The sequence below is a fragment of the Physcomitrium patens genome, chromosome 4, assembly GCF_059467195.1.
Source record: "Physcomitrium patens ecotype Gransden chromosome 4, ASM5946719v1, whole genome shotgun sequence".
NCBI lineage: Eukaryota > Viridiplantae > Streptophyta > Bryopsida > Funariales > Funariaceae > Physcomitrium > Physcomitrium patens.
Genome location: NC_143413.1, coordinates 21,463,327 through 21,480,775, shown reverse-complemented (window position 1 = coordinate 21,480,775; position 17,449 = coordinate 21,463,327). Strand labels below are relative to the sequence as shown.

General features: G+C 40.6%; 2 protein-coding genes across 5 annotated transcripts; one reads left to right on the top strand and one right to left on the bottom strand.

Moving 5' to 3' along the window:
- The first annotated feature begins 4,647 nt into the window (after positions 1–4,647).
- LOC112281639 (protein RGF1 INDUCIBLE TRANSCRIPTION FACTOR 1) lies at positions 4,648–8,656 on the top strand. 4 transcript variants are annotated; one of them, XM_024518394.3, is made up of 6 exons: positions 4,648–5,112; positions 5,721–5,812; positions 6,066–6,172; positions 6,792–6,998; positions 7,251–7,466; positions 7,832–8,656. In XM_024518394.3, the coding sequence occupies exons 3-6, from the start codon at positions 6,170–6,172 to the stop codon at positions 8,258–8,260; spliced, it is 855 nt and encodes a 284-aa protein (XP_024374162.1). In that variant the 5' UTR covers positions 4,648–5,112; positions 5,721–5,812; positions 6,066–6,169; the 3' UTR covers positions 8,261–8,656. The 4 variants fall into 4 exon arrangements, with proteins under 4 accessions (XP_024374162.1, XP_090106275.1, XP_024374160.1 ...); XM_090250149.1 differs by having other exon boundaries at positions 4,677–4,828; XM_024518392.3 differs by having other exon boundaries at positions 4,883–5,611.
- A 5,509-nt stretch (positions 8,657–14,165) lies between these two features.
- LOC112280770 (uncharacterized) lies at positions 14,166–17,115 on the bottom strand. Its single transcript, XM_024516579.3, has 5 exons — positions 17,075–17,115; positions 16,359–16,811; positions 15,707–15,982; positions 14,890–15,438; positions 14,166–14,745 (listed from the first exon to the last, which is right to left on the bottom strand). The coding sequence occupies exons 2-5, from the start codon at positions 16,692–16,694 to the stop codon at positions 14,329–14,331; spliced, it is 1,578 nt and encodes a 525-aa protein (XP_024372347.1). The 5' UTR covers positions 16,695–16,811; positions 17,075–17,115; the 3' UTR covers positions 14,166–14,328.
- Between the last annotated feature and the right edge of the window lie 334 nt (positions 17,116–17,449).

Genomic DNA, 17,449 nt, shown 5'->3' with positions numbered 1-17,449 from the left:
CAAGTTCTAAATCGATGTCAAGCTTGGTGGAGTATGTTACTATCTAGGTTCGATTTTGTTATCACTTATCGACCTGGAAAGCAGCAAGGACTATATGATGCCTTATCGAGGAGATCATATCTTGTACCAAAGGCTGGAGAAGCAGCTTTTGATCAACAATATACGACGTTGTTGAAGCCAGAGTAATTTCGGCTTTGCGCTACTATTGTGCCAATTGATGCTGACTTCTTGAATCAGGTACATGCTGCGACTATTAAAGATTCAGTAGCCATTGATATGAAGCAGCATGCCAATGACGACAAATTCAAGGTGGAGGGAGATCTTTTATACTTTGAGGAGCGGTTGTATATCCCAAAAGGACCAGCATGACTCCGAGTTCTTCAATCTTGCCACGATTTTCCAACTACGGGACATTTTGGATTTAACAAGACCTTGGAGCTTATTTCTCGAGATTTTTGGTGGCCCCAAATGTGGAAGGATGTGAAAGATTTTTTCTTCTCCTGCGACATCTGTTCAAGATCGAAGAATCCTCGGCATCGCCGTTATGGACTCCTACAGCCATTGCCGATTCCACGTCGACCATGGTCTTCAGTTTCCATGGACTTCATCACGGGCCTTCCTTCATCGAACTCATTTGACAACATCTTTGTCGTGGTAGATCGGCTTATAAAGATGGCGCACTTTGTTCCTTGCAAGAAGACATCGTCCAGTGAAGTCACAGTAAGGCTCTTTCTCGATAATGTGTATCGATATCATGGACTAGATGATATTGTATCAGATCAAAGAACCCAGTTCGTATCAAAGTTATGGAGATCTCTCTTTGAGATACTGAAGGTGGATATCAAACTTTCTTCGGCTTTTCATCCTCAAATTGACGGCCAAACGAAACGAGTGAACAAAGTCTTGGAACAATACTTATGATGCAGCATCAACTATCAGCAAGACGATTGGACCACATATCTGTCGCTAGCCAAGTTTACATATAACAACACCCTCCACACGTCGACTCAATACACACCATTCTTTTCCAACTATGGGTATCATCTGAAGCTTGATTTATTGAGTCCATCAATAAATAACAATCCAGCAGTTGAAGGATTTGCGAAACAACTATCAGAGCTTCAAAATACATTGAAACTTCAATTACAATCCGCTCAAGAATCCTACAAGGCATCCCCAAATAGATTTCGAAATCAAGCACCTACTTTCAAAATTGGAGATAAAGCATGGCTTTTTTGATGAAATATCAAGACCAAGCGACCATGTGATAAGTTGGACTATCGAAGATTGGGACCATTTATCATCCAGAAGCAAATCAATCCAATGGCGTACCGTTTGGAATTACCGGCTTCTATGAAGGTACATCCAGCCTTTTATGTTTCTCTGTTAGAGCCTTATCGAGAGTCGTCTTTTCCTGGAAGAGTACATTATCTGCCACCTAGTATTGAGATCGAGAATCATGAGGAATACGAGGTTGAAAAGGTACTGGATTCATGACAAAGGTGGGGCAAGTTGGAGTATCTTGTTCATTGGTGCGGCTATCATTCCTTCCATCCGCCCTCTCACGCCCTCATCCATCCATGAATCCTTTATTCATTCATTCTTCCGTTCGTTCGTTCGTTCGTTTGTTCGTTCTATTGTCCGATGTGTGTGGGTTCCCCGCGCAAGCTCACGAAAATCTGCACCAGGATCAGCATCACACGCGCGGGCTTCGAATCGAGCGTCCTGTAGCACCCAAATCACATGACTGATCGATGCAGGCAACGACAAATACGAGACCAGCAAAAAACAAAAACAAAAACAAAACAAAGGTCTATGCCTCCCAGGAATGGGACGAGTCACTCACGGGATACGCAGAAACACAATCTTATTACATATGAATATTTGTATGTAGAGAGAGAGTTCACCTTCCCTGTCCCTCTGAACCTCGTGGATATAATCACGCTGTGGACCCACTTCCTCTTCTCCCAACCAGGCGCATCGCATCACATCGCATCACATCGCATCGCAAAACTCACCAAATTAAGAAAATTGTCGATACTCCGGTCAGCACTGGAGGACACTTACCCCCGACCATCGCTGGGACCAACACTAGAGCTGTTTAGTCGGAACACTCTCTCCAACATCGCACCTGAAGAGCTAACCCCACGCAGTTAAGATCAGCTCGATATGATCCGATGCATCACTTCAGGTGGTTAGTAGCTGCAGGGCACCGTTCTTCCGCAGACGAGGCTCCCATCACAGTGACGCGGAGCCTCGATGTGCGTCGCGCTCCGTCGCTCTCTATGCATAACGGCCGGTTAAATCGGCCAGAAGGACTATCAGTCGTTCGAAAATCTGCTCCGGAATCAGAAATAATCGAAGTGCCTTGAGGAGCGGTGCTGTGCACATCGCTGAAATTCTTTTTCGCCGCATTAAGGGTTCCATGGATTCGTGGCAACATTGAGCTCGATCTGCGTTTTTATGATGGCTTCGAACGCAGGCAGCCCTGGAACCCCTCAGCTTTGAGTTTGCGCAAGACAGTATATATTTCTACACTAGATAATTTATTTAAGACAGTTCTTTAGTGTTTGATATTATCTCTTTTAAATGTATCAACGTGCTGTTTCAATGAACATGTGAAGCTGAATTTTTGTGACACAGGGAGCAAAGTAACTGTAATAGAATTCAAGTTGCTGGTTATTTGAATTTGTAATAAATCTTTCTGCGAAGATTCATTCTTTGCTTTTATGATAGAACTTTGAAGACGTTTTTTTTGAGGATTGATTTGAGTGTTCATTGTGATCTATCATGGATCAGAAATGCATGGTTTCTTAAAATTCAGTTGGTTTTTTCAATACTGAAGGCGATGATATGGGTGCATGCTACAACTTTCGTTTCACTCACAATCTTAGAAGTTGCAAGATATGTATTCTAAACCATAAAATATTTTTATAGTTTAGTTTTTATGTGAATTACTTACTCTTGAACAAAAATGGTATTTTATGGTTTTTCACATCCTTAATCATTTTTATGCGTTAATAAATAAAAGCATAGACAAAGTTTATGTTTCTGTAACACTACTTTCCACAAATTTTAAAATTAATATATATATATATATATATATATAGAGAGAGAGAGAGAGAGAGAGATTACAAATATTTATATATATAGAAAATGCATAAATCTTTACAGTTCTTGAAATTGTATGAGTTTGACTGTTTACTTTTCACAAATAATTACTCAACCAAATATTAATGCATATCAAGTTATATATATATATATATATATATATCATAAAAATTATATTAGTACCGTCTTCTTTTTTCTTTGAAAATTAATCTTCTGCCACACGATCTCAAGAAAGAATCTTTCATTTAAATTTTGTATATTACATTTATATAAAAATATACATATATATATATATATATATATATAAAGCAATAGTCATGATTCTTTTTCGTATTTTTTATTTCATGTTCAAGGAGTTAGAAAGACATAAAATAAATAAATAAATAAAATGCCTACGTCTTTCCACATTGTGATTGTGACAATGGACTTTGAGCAAGGCGATGAAGTCCTCATGGAAAGCCCAAACAATGTTTTCATCCATTTTCCTCAGCTTGTGGTCATAGGCCAGTGTCCGCCCATAACCGTGACCGCGGTAGTCGTAGCCGTCGTCGCGAGCTGCGACGGAGACATGGCTCGGGACGCAGCTCCTCGAGCTTCAAGCGCTGAACAAAACCCCGGCTCACGCAAGTTGCGACGGGGCTGCTCCACTACAAAACAGCACGAGCTCTTGGGATCCCACAATCGCGTGCGAAGGAGGCCACAGCGAGCATCATGATCCACCACCACCACAGACACCCAACTGTCTGGACACGAAAGGTTTGCGAGCCCTGGCTGTGTGGTCAGTCGGAGAGTCATGCAGACTATCCCCCCAACCCCCATCACAGCCTACGACGGACGCTATGACCGCTTCTCGCCAGTGGTGGTGATAGGGAAGATTCCACCCGCGCATGATTTCCTCGAGTAACTTCCATCTCCGTTGGACAAGATTCCACAACATCCTAGGTGCCACGATCATGTAATCGATGATGGAAAAGGTGTGATCCTGTGGTGATCCTGAAGCACTTTGAAGTCTGAGAAGGAAGGAGAGAGAGGGAGAGAGTTTCACACACCAGTCATGGAATTGACCTTAAGCGTGTAATGTGTATATATATATATATATATATATATATATATACGAACACACATACACATACATGTGATTTAAGTTTTTTATATATTTTTATATATTTTCTAAGTTACGACGAGGTGGTTCGGAAAACGTTTGAAGTATGGATGTCATGATAGAAATGGAGGGTTAGGAAGAGTTTGGTGTGTGTGAGGATTGTGTTTGCGAAGTGGGGGAGGGAAGGACGATGGAAGGAGAGGGATTGGTGCGAGGGAGATGGGTATGGCCATGGTAGGGAGCGTGGGACGCCGGGGTCGCGGTCGCCTTTGGTGCACCGGGTGCGCTCGGAGCACGCTGTGGCTGCAGCAGCACTGGGCCAGGGTGGTGGTGGTGGTGGGCTTGGCCGAGCGCTACCCCAGCCCCACACGTAACTTGGTCAACACGGTGACGCTCTCTACACCACGTCTGATCATTATCTGCATCTTTCGCCCAGATGCACCTCTTTTTACACCACCTTTGATGCTTCGATTGTGCACGATAAGAAACTGTGTTACGCTGGCCTTTGCTTCGGATATGGCGTGAATCACTCGCGCACGCAGATGATCATTGCCTTGTCGATTCCAATGCCACAATCACCGGCGTCGTCATCGTCATCGTCGTTTAGCTCAGGGGGTAGGCATGCCATCATACAGAGCAAGTTCCTAGACCGCCATTAGATGCATCACCGGTTGCTTGGTCTTACTTGTGCCGCCCTTCCTGTCCCCCTCGTCACTTGTGTCCTACACCAGGGAATTCACCTTGATTCCTACAGCTGCTCCTGCGGCAGACTCTTCTCCTTGACTTGTGTATAGTAGCCGGCTTTCCTTACCTTGAGAAGCTGCCCACAACTTCGCTCGGATCGACGGAACAGTGCAGTCTAACTTTCTTTTTCATTGCGTCGATTTGGATGTTGTAAGGTAGGATGCTTCCGTCGATCTCCGAAATTTATCTGTCGCTGTCGCCCGTCATGAAGTTTGAATGACCTCCGTGAGTTTATGACAAGCCTCTTGATGAGTTCCTTCCAGACTCGCTGCAGAAGTTCTTGCTGTATTGTGGGTATGCGCTACCCCAGCACCATTAGTGTGGGTCTCTTTAAGAATCGAATTTCTCTGTCGGTTCAGTGGGCGTGCGACTGGTGTGGCGGGATCGCAGAAGGGAAGCGTTTGAGTGTAATTGAGACGTGTTTCATGTTGGATTCGTGACCAGGCTGATCCCTTTGGGCCACCATTGAGAGAGAGAGAGAGAGAGAGAGAGAGAGAGCGACACCTATTTTCAAAGTCGTCTTGCTGATTCACTTCCTCGCTGTAGTCAGACTCCTGCATTGCTGATCAAGAGCTTAGAATCCGACTTGCTTGTTTTGCGCCGCAGAGGAATCGCTAAAGAATTCAGAAGCAAACGTTTGTGATCCTTCGTTGGGTATTGTACTAGGACATTCGCTATTCTTTGCATTGTGTTATCTTGAGTCAGAACTTTTTCGAAATGCATTTTCCTTGAGCTGATAGGCACCATCACTTGAGTTTCTCAGAACTTAAAACAATGGACATCGGAGGAGCACCACCTCAGCCAGCAGCACGATTATCGTTCCTCTCGTTCACCTTTGGAGCAAAGTAATCGAAGGTAGAAAAAAAACACAAGAGTGAAAAACAGCGCTTCTTAAGTGCAATTCGTCTCATAATTTTGCTCTGTTACAACTCCTGAAAGTGCAGAATTCGCTTCAGAACCTGGCAATCAAGGGAGATTATTTCAATTGTCTTTAAATATATAGATATATATAGAAATATATATCCTTTAGCAAACGCTGGGACCCTTGGGCCGACTTTCCGTGAGGTGAGGCTGAGAAAACCTTGATTCATTATTGCCACATTGCCAGCCCATACGACAAGCGTGGTCGACAGAGGTGAGGAGGCAAAGCTGGCGATCAAGGCAACACAGCCGGAGTCTCCCGGTTCCCTCAAGTCGAAGAGGACGACGAGCATGGTGTGCACTCTCTTTCCTCAAACCACTGAATTTCATTTAGAGAATACTGTTGGGTCATGCAAGCATGTGTTTGTCGCTTGTGTGACCTTTTCCCCATCACTGCTCCAAAGAATCGAGACTTATCGTGAACGAGTAAACTAGTCGGATGCTTGGAATCTTTCTATATTCTGCCATATTAGTGTAATGGGGAGTACCACATTTGAGAAGGTTGTTAAAATCATGGAATCTGCGGGCTCAGTGATGCCTGCCGATCCAGTTGTGGGTCGCTCTTTAAACCTGTCGAAAGAGTCTTTGACCTGGTCTTGGTACATAAAAAAGCATTTGCTGCAAAAGTCTTATTGCAGGCAGTCTCCCCAATTCGCACGTCTATGATCCTTGTTAACAGACTGCATGCATTTGCAAATTGCGCTGCTAGTCTCTCTCTCCCCGCTAATTTCAGGCTCAATTATGCCGATTACTGCTTAATTGTCGGTTTAAGAGTCTTTGAAGCCCTTTGAGGATATCAATGCAATTTGAACATTGGTGAAAATATGAATGAAAGGGAGAATTTTGTTACTTCGCTAAAACGTTCACTTTTAATTGTAACGAGGTCTCAAAATGGCACCTCTGACTACTGCAGGGAGGACAGGTGATGGAGGAAGGAGACGTCAGTCTCGTTGAGGGACCCGTATGGTTGAAACCGTTGCTGAAAGCTGATTTCTTCGCTACTTGCGCACTGCATGGTGTTTCTGCGAAGAGCGAGCGCAACCTATTTTGCTTCAAATGCATGGGAGATGGCATTTGTGCGTCTTGCGCTGTGGATCACAAAGACCATCACGTTGTACAGGTGCGAAAAGTTTCATATCTAGGACGATTTCTGGGTGTTAGCTCCCTGAACTTGCTGGAGTCCTTGATCACGACTTTCGGGCGATGGACATAAATCTTGCAACTGACCTGTGAAATGGAAGTGATGGAACATCCTCGTGCTTAACATGGAACCTGTTCTTCTTTTACAGTAATTGTCCTGAATGAGATCCGAAACAGTGATCGTTTTGAAGGCTTGGTTTATGACATTCTTTATGTTCGACATTCCCTGCAGATTCGACGATCGTCATACCACGATGTCATTCGAGTTTCTGAAATTCAGAAGCTATTGGACATCTCCACCGTCCAGACCTACATTATTAACAGTGCTCGCGTGGTGTTTCTAAATGAACGGCCCCAGCCACGACCGGCCAAAGGCGTGACAAATACGTGCGAGACGTGTGAACGGAGCCTTCTCGACACTTTTCGCTTCTGCTCCTTGGGATGCAAGGTAGAGAATTATTTCAGCCATGTTTTTTGCTTCTTCTGTCATTGTCTCCAAAGCAATCCACAATCATACCACTTTTTTGTCGTCACTTCGAAGGGTCAATCAGGCTGTGCTTTCGAAGCAGCCTTTAAGCTATTCCCAAAGGGAGCCCTTGTTGCCTTCCTAACTCGCTGCAGTTTCTCGCATGGAATCGAGGAGTGTAGATGATCCGGGACAACAGGTGGCTGAGGAAATATTCAAACCGCTTTCTTCCGTTAACGTCGAAAAAAAGAAAGAGGGAAAGAAAAGTCGAATCACTTCTTTAGGGTCAATGCTGACTTGAACTCAGATGCCATTGTAACCATTGTCGCATTTCCTGTCCTTGCCAGCTTGCAGGAATTAAAAGACACAAGGAACTGTCCTTCATTCTACAGCCAAAGCCTCAAGGTTGGTTCAGTCCGAGCTCGCGCGTGCTTTCCGACTCCGAAGACTCGTCCACTCACAAGAAGGCTCCACGGTCAAGGAAAGTGTCTCAGCTCCAGACCTCGCTCCTGTCCCACACAAGCATCGAGGGATCAGAAGAGACCGACCACGAAACAGCAGAGGACGCGGCGTGCAACAAGCGACGACCATGGCAGCGCGTCGAGGCGGGCCTGCTGCCCTCACCAGCATGTAGTGCAGAGCACCTCCACCGCGCGACGAGCTCCTTGCCTGTTCTCGTGGTCGACATGTCGCCGAGAACACCGCCTCGCGCCAACGTCCTCCGAATCGCTAAACGCCGCAAGGGAATTCCTCACAGAGCTCCTCTCCGTGCCTGACATCCATCCACCTGCCCAAACGTCCACACAACAGGTGCGACCACTTGTTCTAGTAGCATCATTTAGACACTCAAAAGACAAAGACATGATCGGGGCGGCAGTCGGCCGACACCAGGTTTTCCGTCGACCCGCCACCGACTGTATATAAAAAAAAACTGTGCGTATTCTCGACGAAACCTTAGGATTAGTAGGGCTTGTGAGTGCAGTGTCTAGAAACCTTAAGTGTATATATCACTTCAAAGGGTAGCGCTGTGATTACTGCTTGTTAGTATAGCAACAACAACAACAACAACAACAAATGGATCGAGAGAGTTTGCATGCAGCAGAAGTGCCGACACAGAACTCTCTTCCCGTGTACCAAAGGTGGTGTTTTTATACATAGCGTTCCCTTCTGCATCGTGTGCTGCTCCTTTCGGAAAGCGGGTAGAAGTATAGGATGCTGTTTGATGTATTAAAAAAAATAATAAATAAATAAATAACTAAAAAAACTAAAAAAAAACTAAAAAGAAATTACTAATGCTTCGATGAGTCCTGTTGTCTGTGTGGAACTGGGTTTCGTTAATTCGCCACCTACATGATTATCGGTACTTTCTTAGAGGATTTTGAATGCTGAATCCATGTAGAAGAAGTTTTTACTTCGAAGAAACAATTGAAATAAAAACAAACACTCATACTAACATCTGTACATATTACAAATGTTTTTTGGCAAACAGATACATTAAAGCAGAGGAGGGTGAATTTAAATAAAAGTTTAATAGAATACCATTATTATCTGCAACAATTTTTATTTTATTTTATTTTATTTATTTGTACATCGTATGCAGGTCACATTACTATAGGATATTGACAAACTTATAATATATTAAGCAATATAGAACAAATTCTCTTACTTGTTATATACTAAGTGATACAAAAAAAGTTGTCTTACTTATTATATATTAAGTCCAAAATAGAACACAAATGAATGTGAATAGAGAATGTGAATGTGAACAAAGCTACACAAGAAGGGGCAGTCTTGCATTTAAAGATCAATAATTATTTTTCGCTGTTTGGTAATTATTGTTTTATAATTATGAGTTTAACAATGTTTTATTACTATCTTAATAGAAGTTTGATTTTGTTGATTTATAAGCAGTAACTTATACTAGTAGAGTTTTGTCATTTTTTAACTACAAAATTATGTGATTTAATAATGTAATAGCAAAGTAAATAAATTGAGTCAATTATGTATTTATATATTTCTATTTTGCTAAATTATTATATATGAATATATATATATATATATATATATATATATATTATCTTAAATAAGCTGTTAATGGTCAAAAGACAACACAATGATGAAGGAAAGTTACCAAGGTGGCGGCTAGGGTTTTAAGTGGCGACTAGGTGTCACGGACACAGAAATACAAACTCGAGATCTAACAAGAAGTTCAAGAAGAACTGACAAGAATTAGATTAATCAGATGAGAACAACACCAGAGAGGTGAGTTAGAGCTCCAAGAGATGTGTTGTCGAGACTGAAGAACTCTTCAGCCTCGATTCCAATATATACTTCTATTTAGAAAGCTTCTCAAGCAACTTCTACCAACTAAGAAGCTTCTAGAAGGTTCCAGAGACTTGCTTCTAGAAGGTTCTAGAAACTTGTCTCTAGAAGGTTCTAAGGATTATGTTCCTAACATCACCCCCTCTTTTAGCTTCGAGGTCTCTGAGAAGCAATGTTGTTGATCAGTACCAATATAAGAAAATGAAGATCTGTCATATAGCGTCTGCTATGAACTCCAACTGTTGTTCACGAGGCAAGTGGATCATTGGCCCTTGAAGCCCACGGTAGTGGCCCACTCCTTCAACTTCTGACCAAGCATGAACTTCCGTGTCCTCATTATGAAATTGTCCGGCAAACAATCCTTCCGGCTGACCATCGTAAGCAGGCTCAGACTCAAATACAATCACCAGTGATCGGTTACTCGATATCGTCCGTCGTCATCGTGGTGTAGGCAGTTCTCCATCTCGGGGTCACCTTTGTGAGCTAGTCGGTTGAGATAATCTGACTGGCATAGTATCTATCTCTTGGCTATCCATATCAGAAGACCAAACTATAGCTACTGAAAAAATTCTATTTTATCTTGGAGAAAATAACTACATCAACTACGAATTTTGGTGGTGCTCTCCCCCTTTCTTATATTCTTAGGTAAGCAAGCTTCAGAAGGAAGCTATTGTCGAACCGACTTAGGTTTATGAAGATCTTGTTGATGAAACTCCTGTACCTTTTGCGACGCGTTGGCGAGATTTTCAGCTGGCTCCCACGTTTGCTCATTAAGCTAGATGGATGATTGAATATGATGATAGGAGAATCATTTTTTATTCTTTTGCAACAAAAACGGTTTTTATTTTTACTTTGTGGCTTTCAGAATGAATATCTAAGTTTGTAAAATCCCTTGCTTATTATAATATTTTATAAAAATAAATCTAAGTAACTTGCCATGTAATGTGGCATTGGGTATCAAATCCCATCAGATGTACGTATTTTTGTTTGGTTTAGTGATTTTCAACCCACTGAGCTTTTTTCAATATTTGACTTTGTTAATGTCAATTAGGGTTTGAGGACTTAGGTGGAGACACCTCCTTGATTTAACATTCTTGTCAAGTCAAATCTTCTGAGTAATTTTGAGAGAAAAAAAACTTATGTTGAAAGGGTTTGCTTCGCTATGATGATTTAGCCATTTAGTAAAGCTTTATAGTTTTCCTCTACTCTCACTTGCACTCTTGGATTCCTCCTTTGTGGTATGAGAGATAGCTAAAGTTATTTGTATTTAGATTCATCATCTTTCCTTAAAAGTGTGTTGGTTATGCATTTATACTTGATTTAGAATGCATACTTTGTGATTGATTTATAGCACTCAATGTGTTGTATGTAACAATATTTATTTATATAGCAAACTTGTTTTGGAATAAATTGTACGAAATGAGCATTTTGTTTTGTTTAGTTAGCTTACTTTGTTTATTTGTTTATTATTTCTTATCAACTATCAAATTGACCATCAAAATTTTAACACATTAATGCCACAAATTCATACTTATAATTTATAGATAATAAATTATTTTATTATATATATTCATATATATATATATATATATATATCTATATACATATATGAAATCTTTTAAAATTCTTACATTAAAAATTTTAAAATTTATTTTTTTAAAATTAGTTTCATCTTTATTTTTTATGGTTTTTTATGTATGAATTTTTTTCTTATAATTTAATTAACATTATTTGTATATCTTATTGGCTTTTAATTTTTTTTTATAAAAATAAAATAGTATTTAAAATTATCAAATTATATTTTTATTTAAAAAATAAACCTAAAATTACCTTAATATTATAGTGTTTTTTAAAAATTAATTTATATTATTAAAAAATACATAATTATTTCTTTCTACCAAAGAAAGGTAGATATAGTGAACACTCCTATAGAGTAGATGTCATAAGTTTTTTTTTTTTTTTTTTTTTTTTTTGTTTCTTTAAACTTATTCTTAAGATTTTGAAAAGTAAATTCTTATGCAAATCAAGTCAAGGAATGATGGTTTAATAAAATGGACAACCAATAGTAATAAAGGGTAATAAATTAAATAGAAAGAGTATGGTGTCAATGTCATTGTAATAAGAGAAGAGAATATTGAAAACATTCACAATTTTTTAAAGCAAAGAAAAACCACACTCTACCAAAAAGTTACCTAATAAGTCACTTCCTATAAGATATCTATATAAATTTGTAAATGTCAAAGATATGAATAGAGACAAAACTTTGAATATAATACATCTATATATATATATATATATATATATATATAAGATTAAGAAAATTATAATGTGTCACGGACACAAAATACAGACTTGAAATCTAACAAGAAGTTCAAGAAGAAGTGACAGAACTAGATTAAACAGATGAGTACAAGAACAACACCAGAAAGGTGAGCTAGAACTCCAAGAGATGTGTTGTCGAGACTGAAGAACTCTTCAGCCTCGATCCCTATATATATTCCTACTTAGGAAGCTTCTCGAGCTACTTCTATTAACTAGGAAGCTTCTAGAAAGTTCCAGGGGATTTCTTTCTAGAAGCTTCTAGAAACTTCTCTTCTAGAAGGTTCCAGAGACTTCCTTTCTAGAAGCTTCTAAAAACTTCTCTCTAAAAGGTTCTAGAGGCTTCTCTTCTAGAAGGTTCTAGAGGCTTGTTTTCTAGAAGGTTCTAGAAACTTCTCTCTAGAAAGTTCTAAGGAATATGTCCCTAACATAATGGCTATTTTCAATTATAAAGAGTTTAGAGTATCTTGAAGAAAGATAAGAATAAAATTAAAATATTAATAAGATTGAGAATGGTCTCAATATTGCCTTTATATATATTAATTATCAAGAAGGTCTTGTAAAAGCTTCCTATTGACTACAAGGCTTATAGCCTATGTATCAAGTTGTAGGTTTCTTCTAATACACTTCATAAAATATGGAACTTATAGTATATATTTTAAAAGCCATGTGGCATATCTATATTAACCTAAATATTAGATACACTTCATATTCACAGTTTTTTTTTTAAACTTTTATAATAGATTTATTATCTACTTAATATATTTCTATCTACTTTTACTTACTTCTATTTATTTAAGTAGCATTGCAAGTCATTACAATAAGATTCTTAGTTTAATTGGAGCTTAAGTCTATTGAGATAGATGAAGACATACTATGTGAAAAAATGAATTATTTATCTAGCTACATAGTTATTGCATGGTTATTTGGAAGAAGACAACACAAAAATTAATTTGCAGCATAATTGGCGTAACTTAGCAAAGATGTCATAAGATCAATTATGCAAGGGAAGATATTGTTAAGGAAAGAAATAATTTATAGTCAAAGCTTTAGGACTATAAATGCATGATGTGAGAAAGTACTTACAAAAAATCTTCAATCTTCTAATAGAGATAAGATTTTTACTAAATAGATGAGATATTTCTTTGTTAATCTAAGAAACATTAGAAATTAGAAAAGAGTTGCAAATCTACTAGAACAATAGAGTTTCTCCTTGTGGTTTCATGATACTTTTAGTCATATCCCAAATGATGTTTGAAATGAGGTAAATTATTTGAAAAAGAAAATAGTTGAAATGCCGCAAAAAATAAAATAAAAATAAAAATAAAATCTTGTGTGCATAAAGCGCTAGCCGACATCAAAAGTTGCTCAGGCTTGTCCTTTTCCTGACAGTGAAGCAGCCTGATTCAGAATCTCATATTCCTAAACCTGGCATCGTAGCAAACTTCGCACCATCCTACAGGCAAAGCCCATTTATTCTCGAGAATTATGGTTAAAAAGTTACGAAGAGGAGACAGGATGAGATACCGTCTCCTGCTGCAGTCAGATCCAGGCCTCCTACCATTGTCCCCAAGCGACTTCTTATCAGCACTTACACTTCACGAATGCTGTCACACATCTTGAAATGGTTAAACTGGGCTGTTAACGCATGATTAGTATGGTGCTTTTTGTTTGTTTGTTTTTGTATTCATTTTTTGTTTTGTCTATTCTTTACTATTTGCCATTTCTTGGAATTTCGCACAAGTAGAATATCAACAATGGGAGGAAGTTTTAATCCTGTCAGAGCCCCACAGTCCGCACAGTATCGAATGCTGTGTTTTCGTCAGACATTTGTTGATTTAGAACAGCGTAGCATACCTCAATAGTTTCTTTTACAGACAGGATGATAGGCAATCATTCGAATTGCATGACAATAGATGGATAGCTCCCGCTCGGATAGTGGAATTGCATGTTCGAATGCTTACTTGACTGTGCAGATGATGTGAAGCATTTGGATACAAAACAAGGATGAGACCCGCATCGGACTCGACAGTAATAATGTATCTAAAATCTCTTGAATTGAAGAACATTAAATAAAGTTGGGATCATATTCATATTCTACAATCTTCACATGGAAGCTACTATGGTACATGAAGCGCTATAAAACTCACAAAAACACATGCTCACTTTGCTTTCATCTTAAAACAAAACTAAGTCTCTGGTCTTACAAGGGAGGAGGGCCACCAAATGCAGGTTGACAATGACGTTGCAGATAACCTATTCCTTCCCCAAGGTTGCCAAGCATATGATCTGAGACGCACCATGGGGAAATTACAATCTCTTCCAAGTCTTCCTGATCTGCTTCGTTCAATGTCCAGGTCACCTTTTTGGCCTCTTCAAATGTAGGGTAAGTACCCGAGGATCGTGAACTCGGAATACCACTGCGGTCCTCAGGCATCTTTCCACTTCCGGGGGGATCCGCAGTAAGAACAAAGAGCCTTCCAGGGGGGTAGAGTGGAGGATGTTCTTTCTTTTCCTCTTCCTTTTCTTCCTCTTTGTTCCTGTTTTTGTCTTCAGAGTCTTCATCTGTGCTGTTGTTCTCGCAAAGAGGAACCCCAATCTTCTCAGATACACCTTTTACCTGTCGACATCAAATCCACATGTCGATACAACACTCATTCCACATTCTTATTAATACTAGAGAACAATGGCAGTTGGGAGTACTACCATCACAGCAGACCGTTATACCACACAAAGGAGTTTGTCAATGAGAGAAATTTTGTACCTGCTTGCCAAGCTCCTCCTCAGCTTCTTTTATTGAGTTAGACATCTTTTTCGACGTCTCTTGAGCTGATTTCAACTTTTCAGCTACTGATTTAATGTTACACCAATCATCATCTCCCCCCGCAACTTTTTCAGCATGATCCCAATCGAAATCACAAATTCTCTTCCGCAACCGTTCCACAGAAGTGATCGAGAAACGTGGTACAACGTCATGGTGCGCTATAAAACTTGTGGCAAAATCTTTACACCCCCTCGCAAGTTCCAGGGTAACACAAGCTGGTGTTGAGAATCCCCAGCATTCAAGGTTGGAAAATTCGGACGATTCTTTCAGTTTCATCCCTGCCATGACTCCAACCGCAGCGCCCATGCTATGTCCAGTGATCACAAGTTTTAAATTTTTTTGGCTCTTCGACTGTTCCTCGAATGCTCTCTTGATGTGTGGAACTACCTGTTGCACCAAGCTTTCCGCCGCTTTAGCAAAGCCTCCATGGGCCCGGCCATCACGAAAAGGTTCCGCTGATGTCCCCGAATTCACGAGCATGTCTACTATCTAGACCAAGAACAAATACTGTTAGAAAGACATATTTGACACCTCTTGAGGTTTGCATAGTCTTGTATACTATTATAAATTAAGTGTATCTGGGTATCCTCAAGTGAAATTTCGTATATCATGGCTCCGAATGCGCACGTCTAAAATCCAAGAATGTATACGACTCTTCGAATGTGGAGGTTCAAACGCACACAGTGAATGCAACCTTCTAGTAACTCTCTCAATCAAAAAGAGAAAAAACAATAAAAATGCAAGGAGCTTTAAGCACCTGTGAAGTGCCGCGAATGGACAGAACGACAGCGCCATAAGGACCATCAATGCAGACAACATATGCCGGCCGAAGCGTATTCTGGCATGGATTCCACTCGGCTGCAACAATGGTTGATTCCGGCAACTGGGATTGCAATGAAAACGATGCGGGGTCGCAGGTGTAAGCTGCTTCAGCCATCGATCGCCAGTGCTGCACCCGCGCCAAGAAGTTGGCATTCTGAGCAATTTCCTTGCATGGTCGACCTGGTGGATGAGGAGGTCCTTTCTCTGTCACCTGAAGCGTTGCAACATATTGGACGCGCGAAAGAATTGTCAGGGATTGGAATTGACCGGGCGAAGTGAATTCTTGTCATGACAGAACGTGAAACAAAACCCATGTTGCGGGTAAGAGACATGCACTATGGTTGACTCATTTCAACCTCAAATCAATACAAATACGAAATGTCGAACTGGAAATGTAATTGCGCAAGAATTCAAAGAATTGGAAAAATACCAAAACCCCCGTGGTCCACTTTTCTAATCTGCACAATCGGTACCAATCTGAAGAGTTTCGGTTTTCTGAATCATGTGAGAATTTTATTTACAGGCGAATCCTTACTTCTTTCGCGCAGTAAGAGGAATTTACAAAAACCAGGGGCAATATGTCAAACCTTCGAGATGGCCGCGAGACCAAGAGTAAGATCCTCGAAGGACCAAGGTCCAATATGGGACTGCACGGTTGAAAATCCTTTCGCAACCACGTTGAAAGCCAGGGAACTATCATCACCCCCTTGGCCACCCCCCTTGTTCGAAACAACCTTTTTCATTCCCCCATGTAATCCCCGCACCAGTTTTACTCCCGCCAGCGAAACCGCGGCGAGGCCGCAAACCACGATGGTGGACACTGTTAACTTCCCTTTCCAATTCAGCTTGTTAAAATTCTCAATTCGGTCGTTAATAGGCGCAGCTAGCTGAGGGGCACTGCCATTCGCATCCAATGACGCCATTGGACTCCTGGCAACACACAACGGCAAGAAGCCAATGGCCGCAAAAGAGCTGAAACTACCTCCTTTTCTCCCTAGTTTTCTCAATTCTCTTTCTCAAAATGCGCTTCCGAGGACCAACTGCAGTCACAACAACGACCCGTTCGACATCAAACCACAGGACAAAGCAACAATCCTTGAAACACAAAAATGAGAACAACAGAACCAAAACACAAAACATTTGAAGAAAGAGTAATACAAGAAGAACCTAATTTCGGTGAAGTCCTGCATTGCCTGCAGAATCTTCACCAGCCAAAAACTATCTACATAAGCAATCTAATTTACTCCGAACAGAGTCAGCTTCATGAGATGGAAATCTGTTTGCTCCAAAGCTTCAAACTCACCGCACACGCGTTTTCTTCCACAATATTTCGACTCAGGCCACGAGTAATGGCTCCCTGAACATGTAACGAGACGAACGATTTATAGCTCGCAACCCCGATTTCAATTGCGTCGACTAAGCGATCGACAATGGCCTCGATCCGATCCCTCCAAAGCATGCATCGCGCTGATCCGACGCGAGCGATGGCCAACCTATGGTTCAAACTGGAAAGGTTCAAATCTATTCCCAAAGTTCCCAAAGTTCCCATCTGGAAGTTCTCGAAATACGGTGGCTTTATGGTTCGCAGGCCCCATGTCACCCGCGTGGCGGCATGCGATCGTCTGTAGGATACTTTCCATATTTAACGTCAAGGTGCCACGTGTGAGGCTGTGAAGAA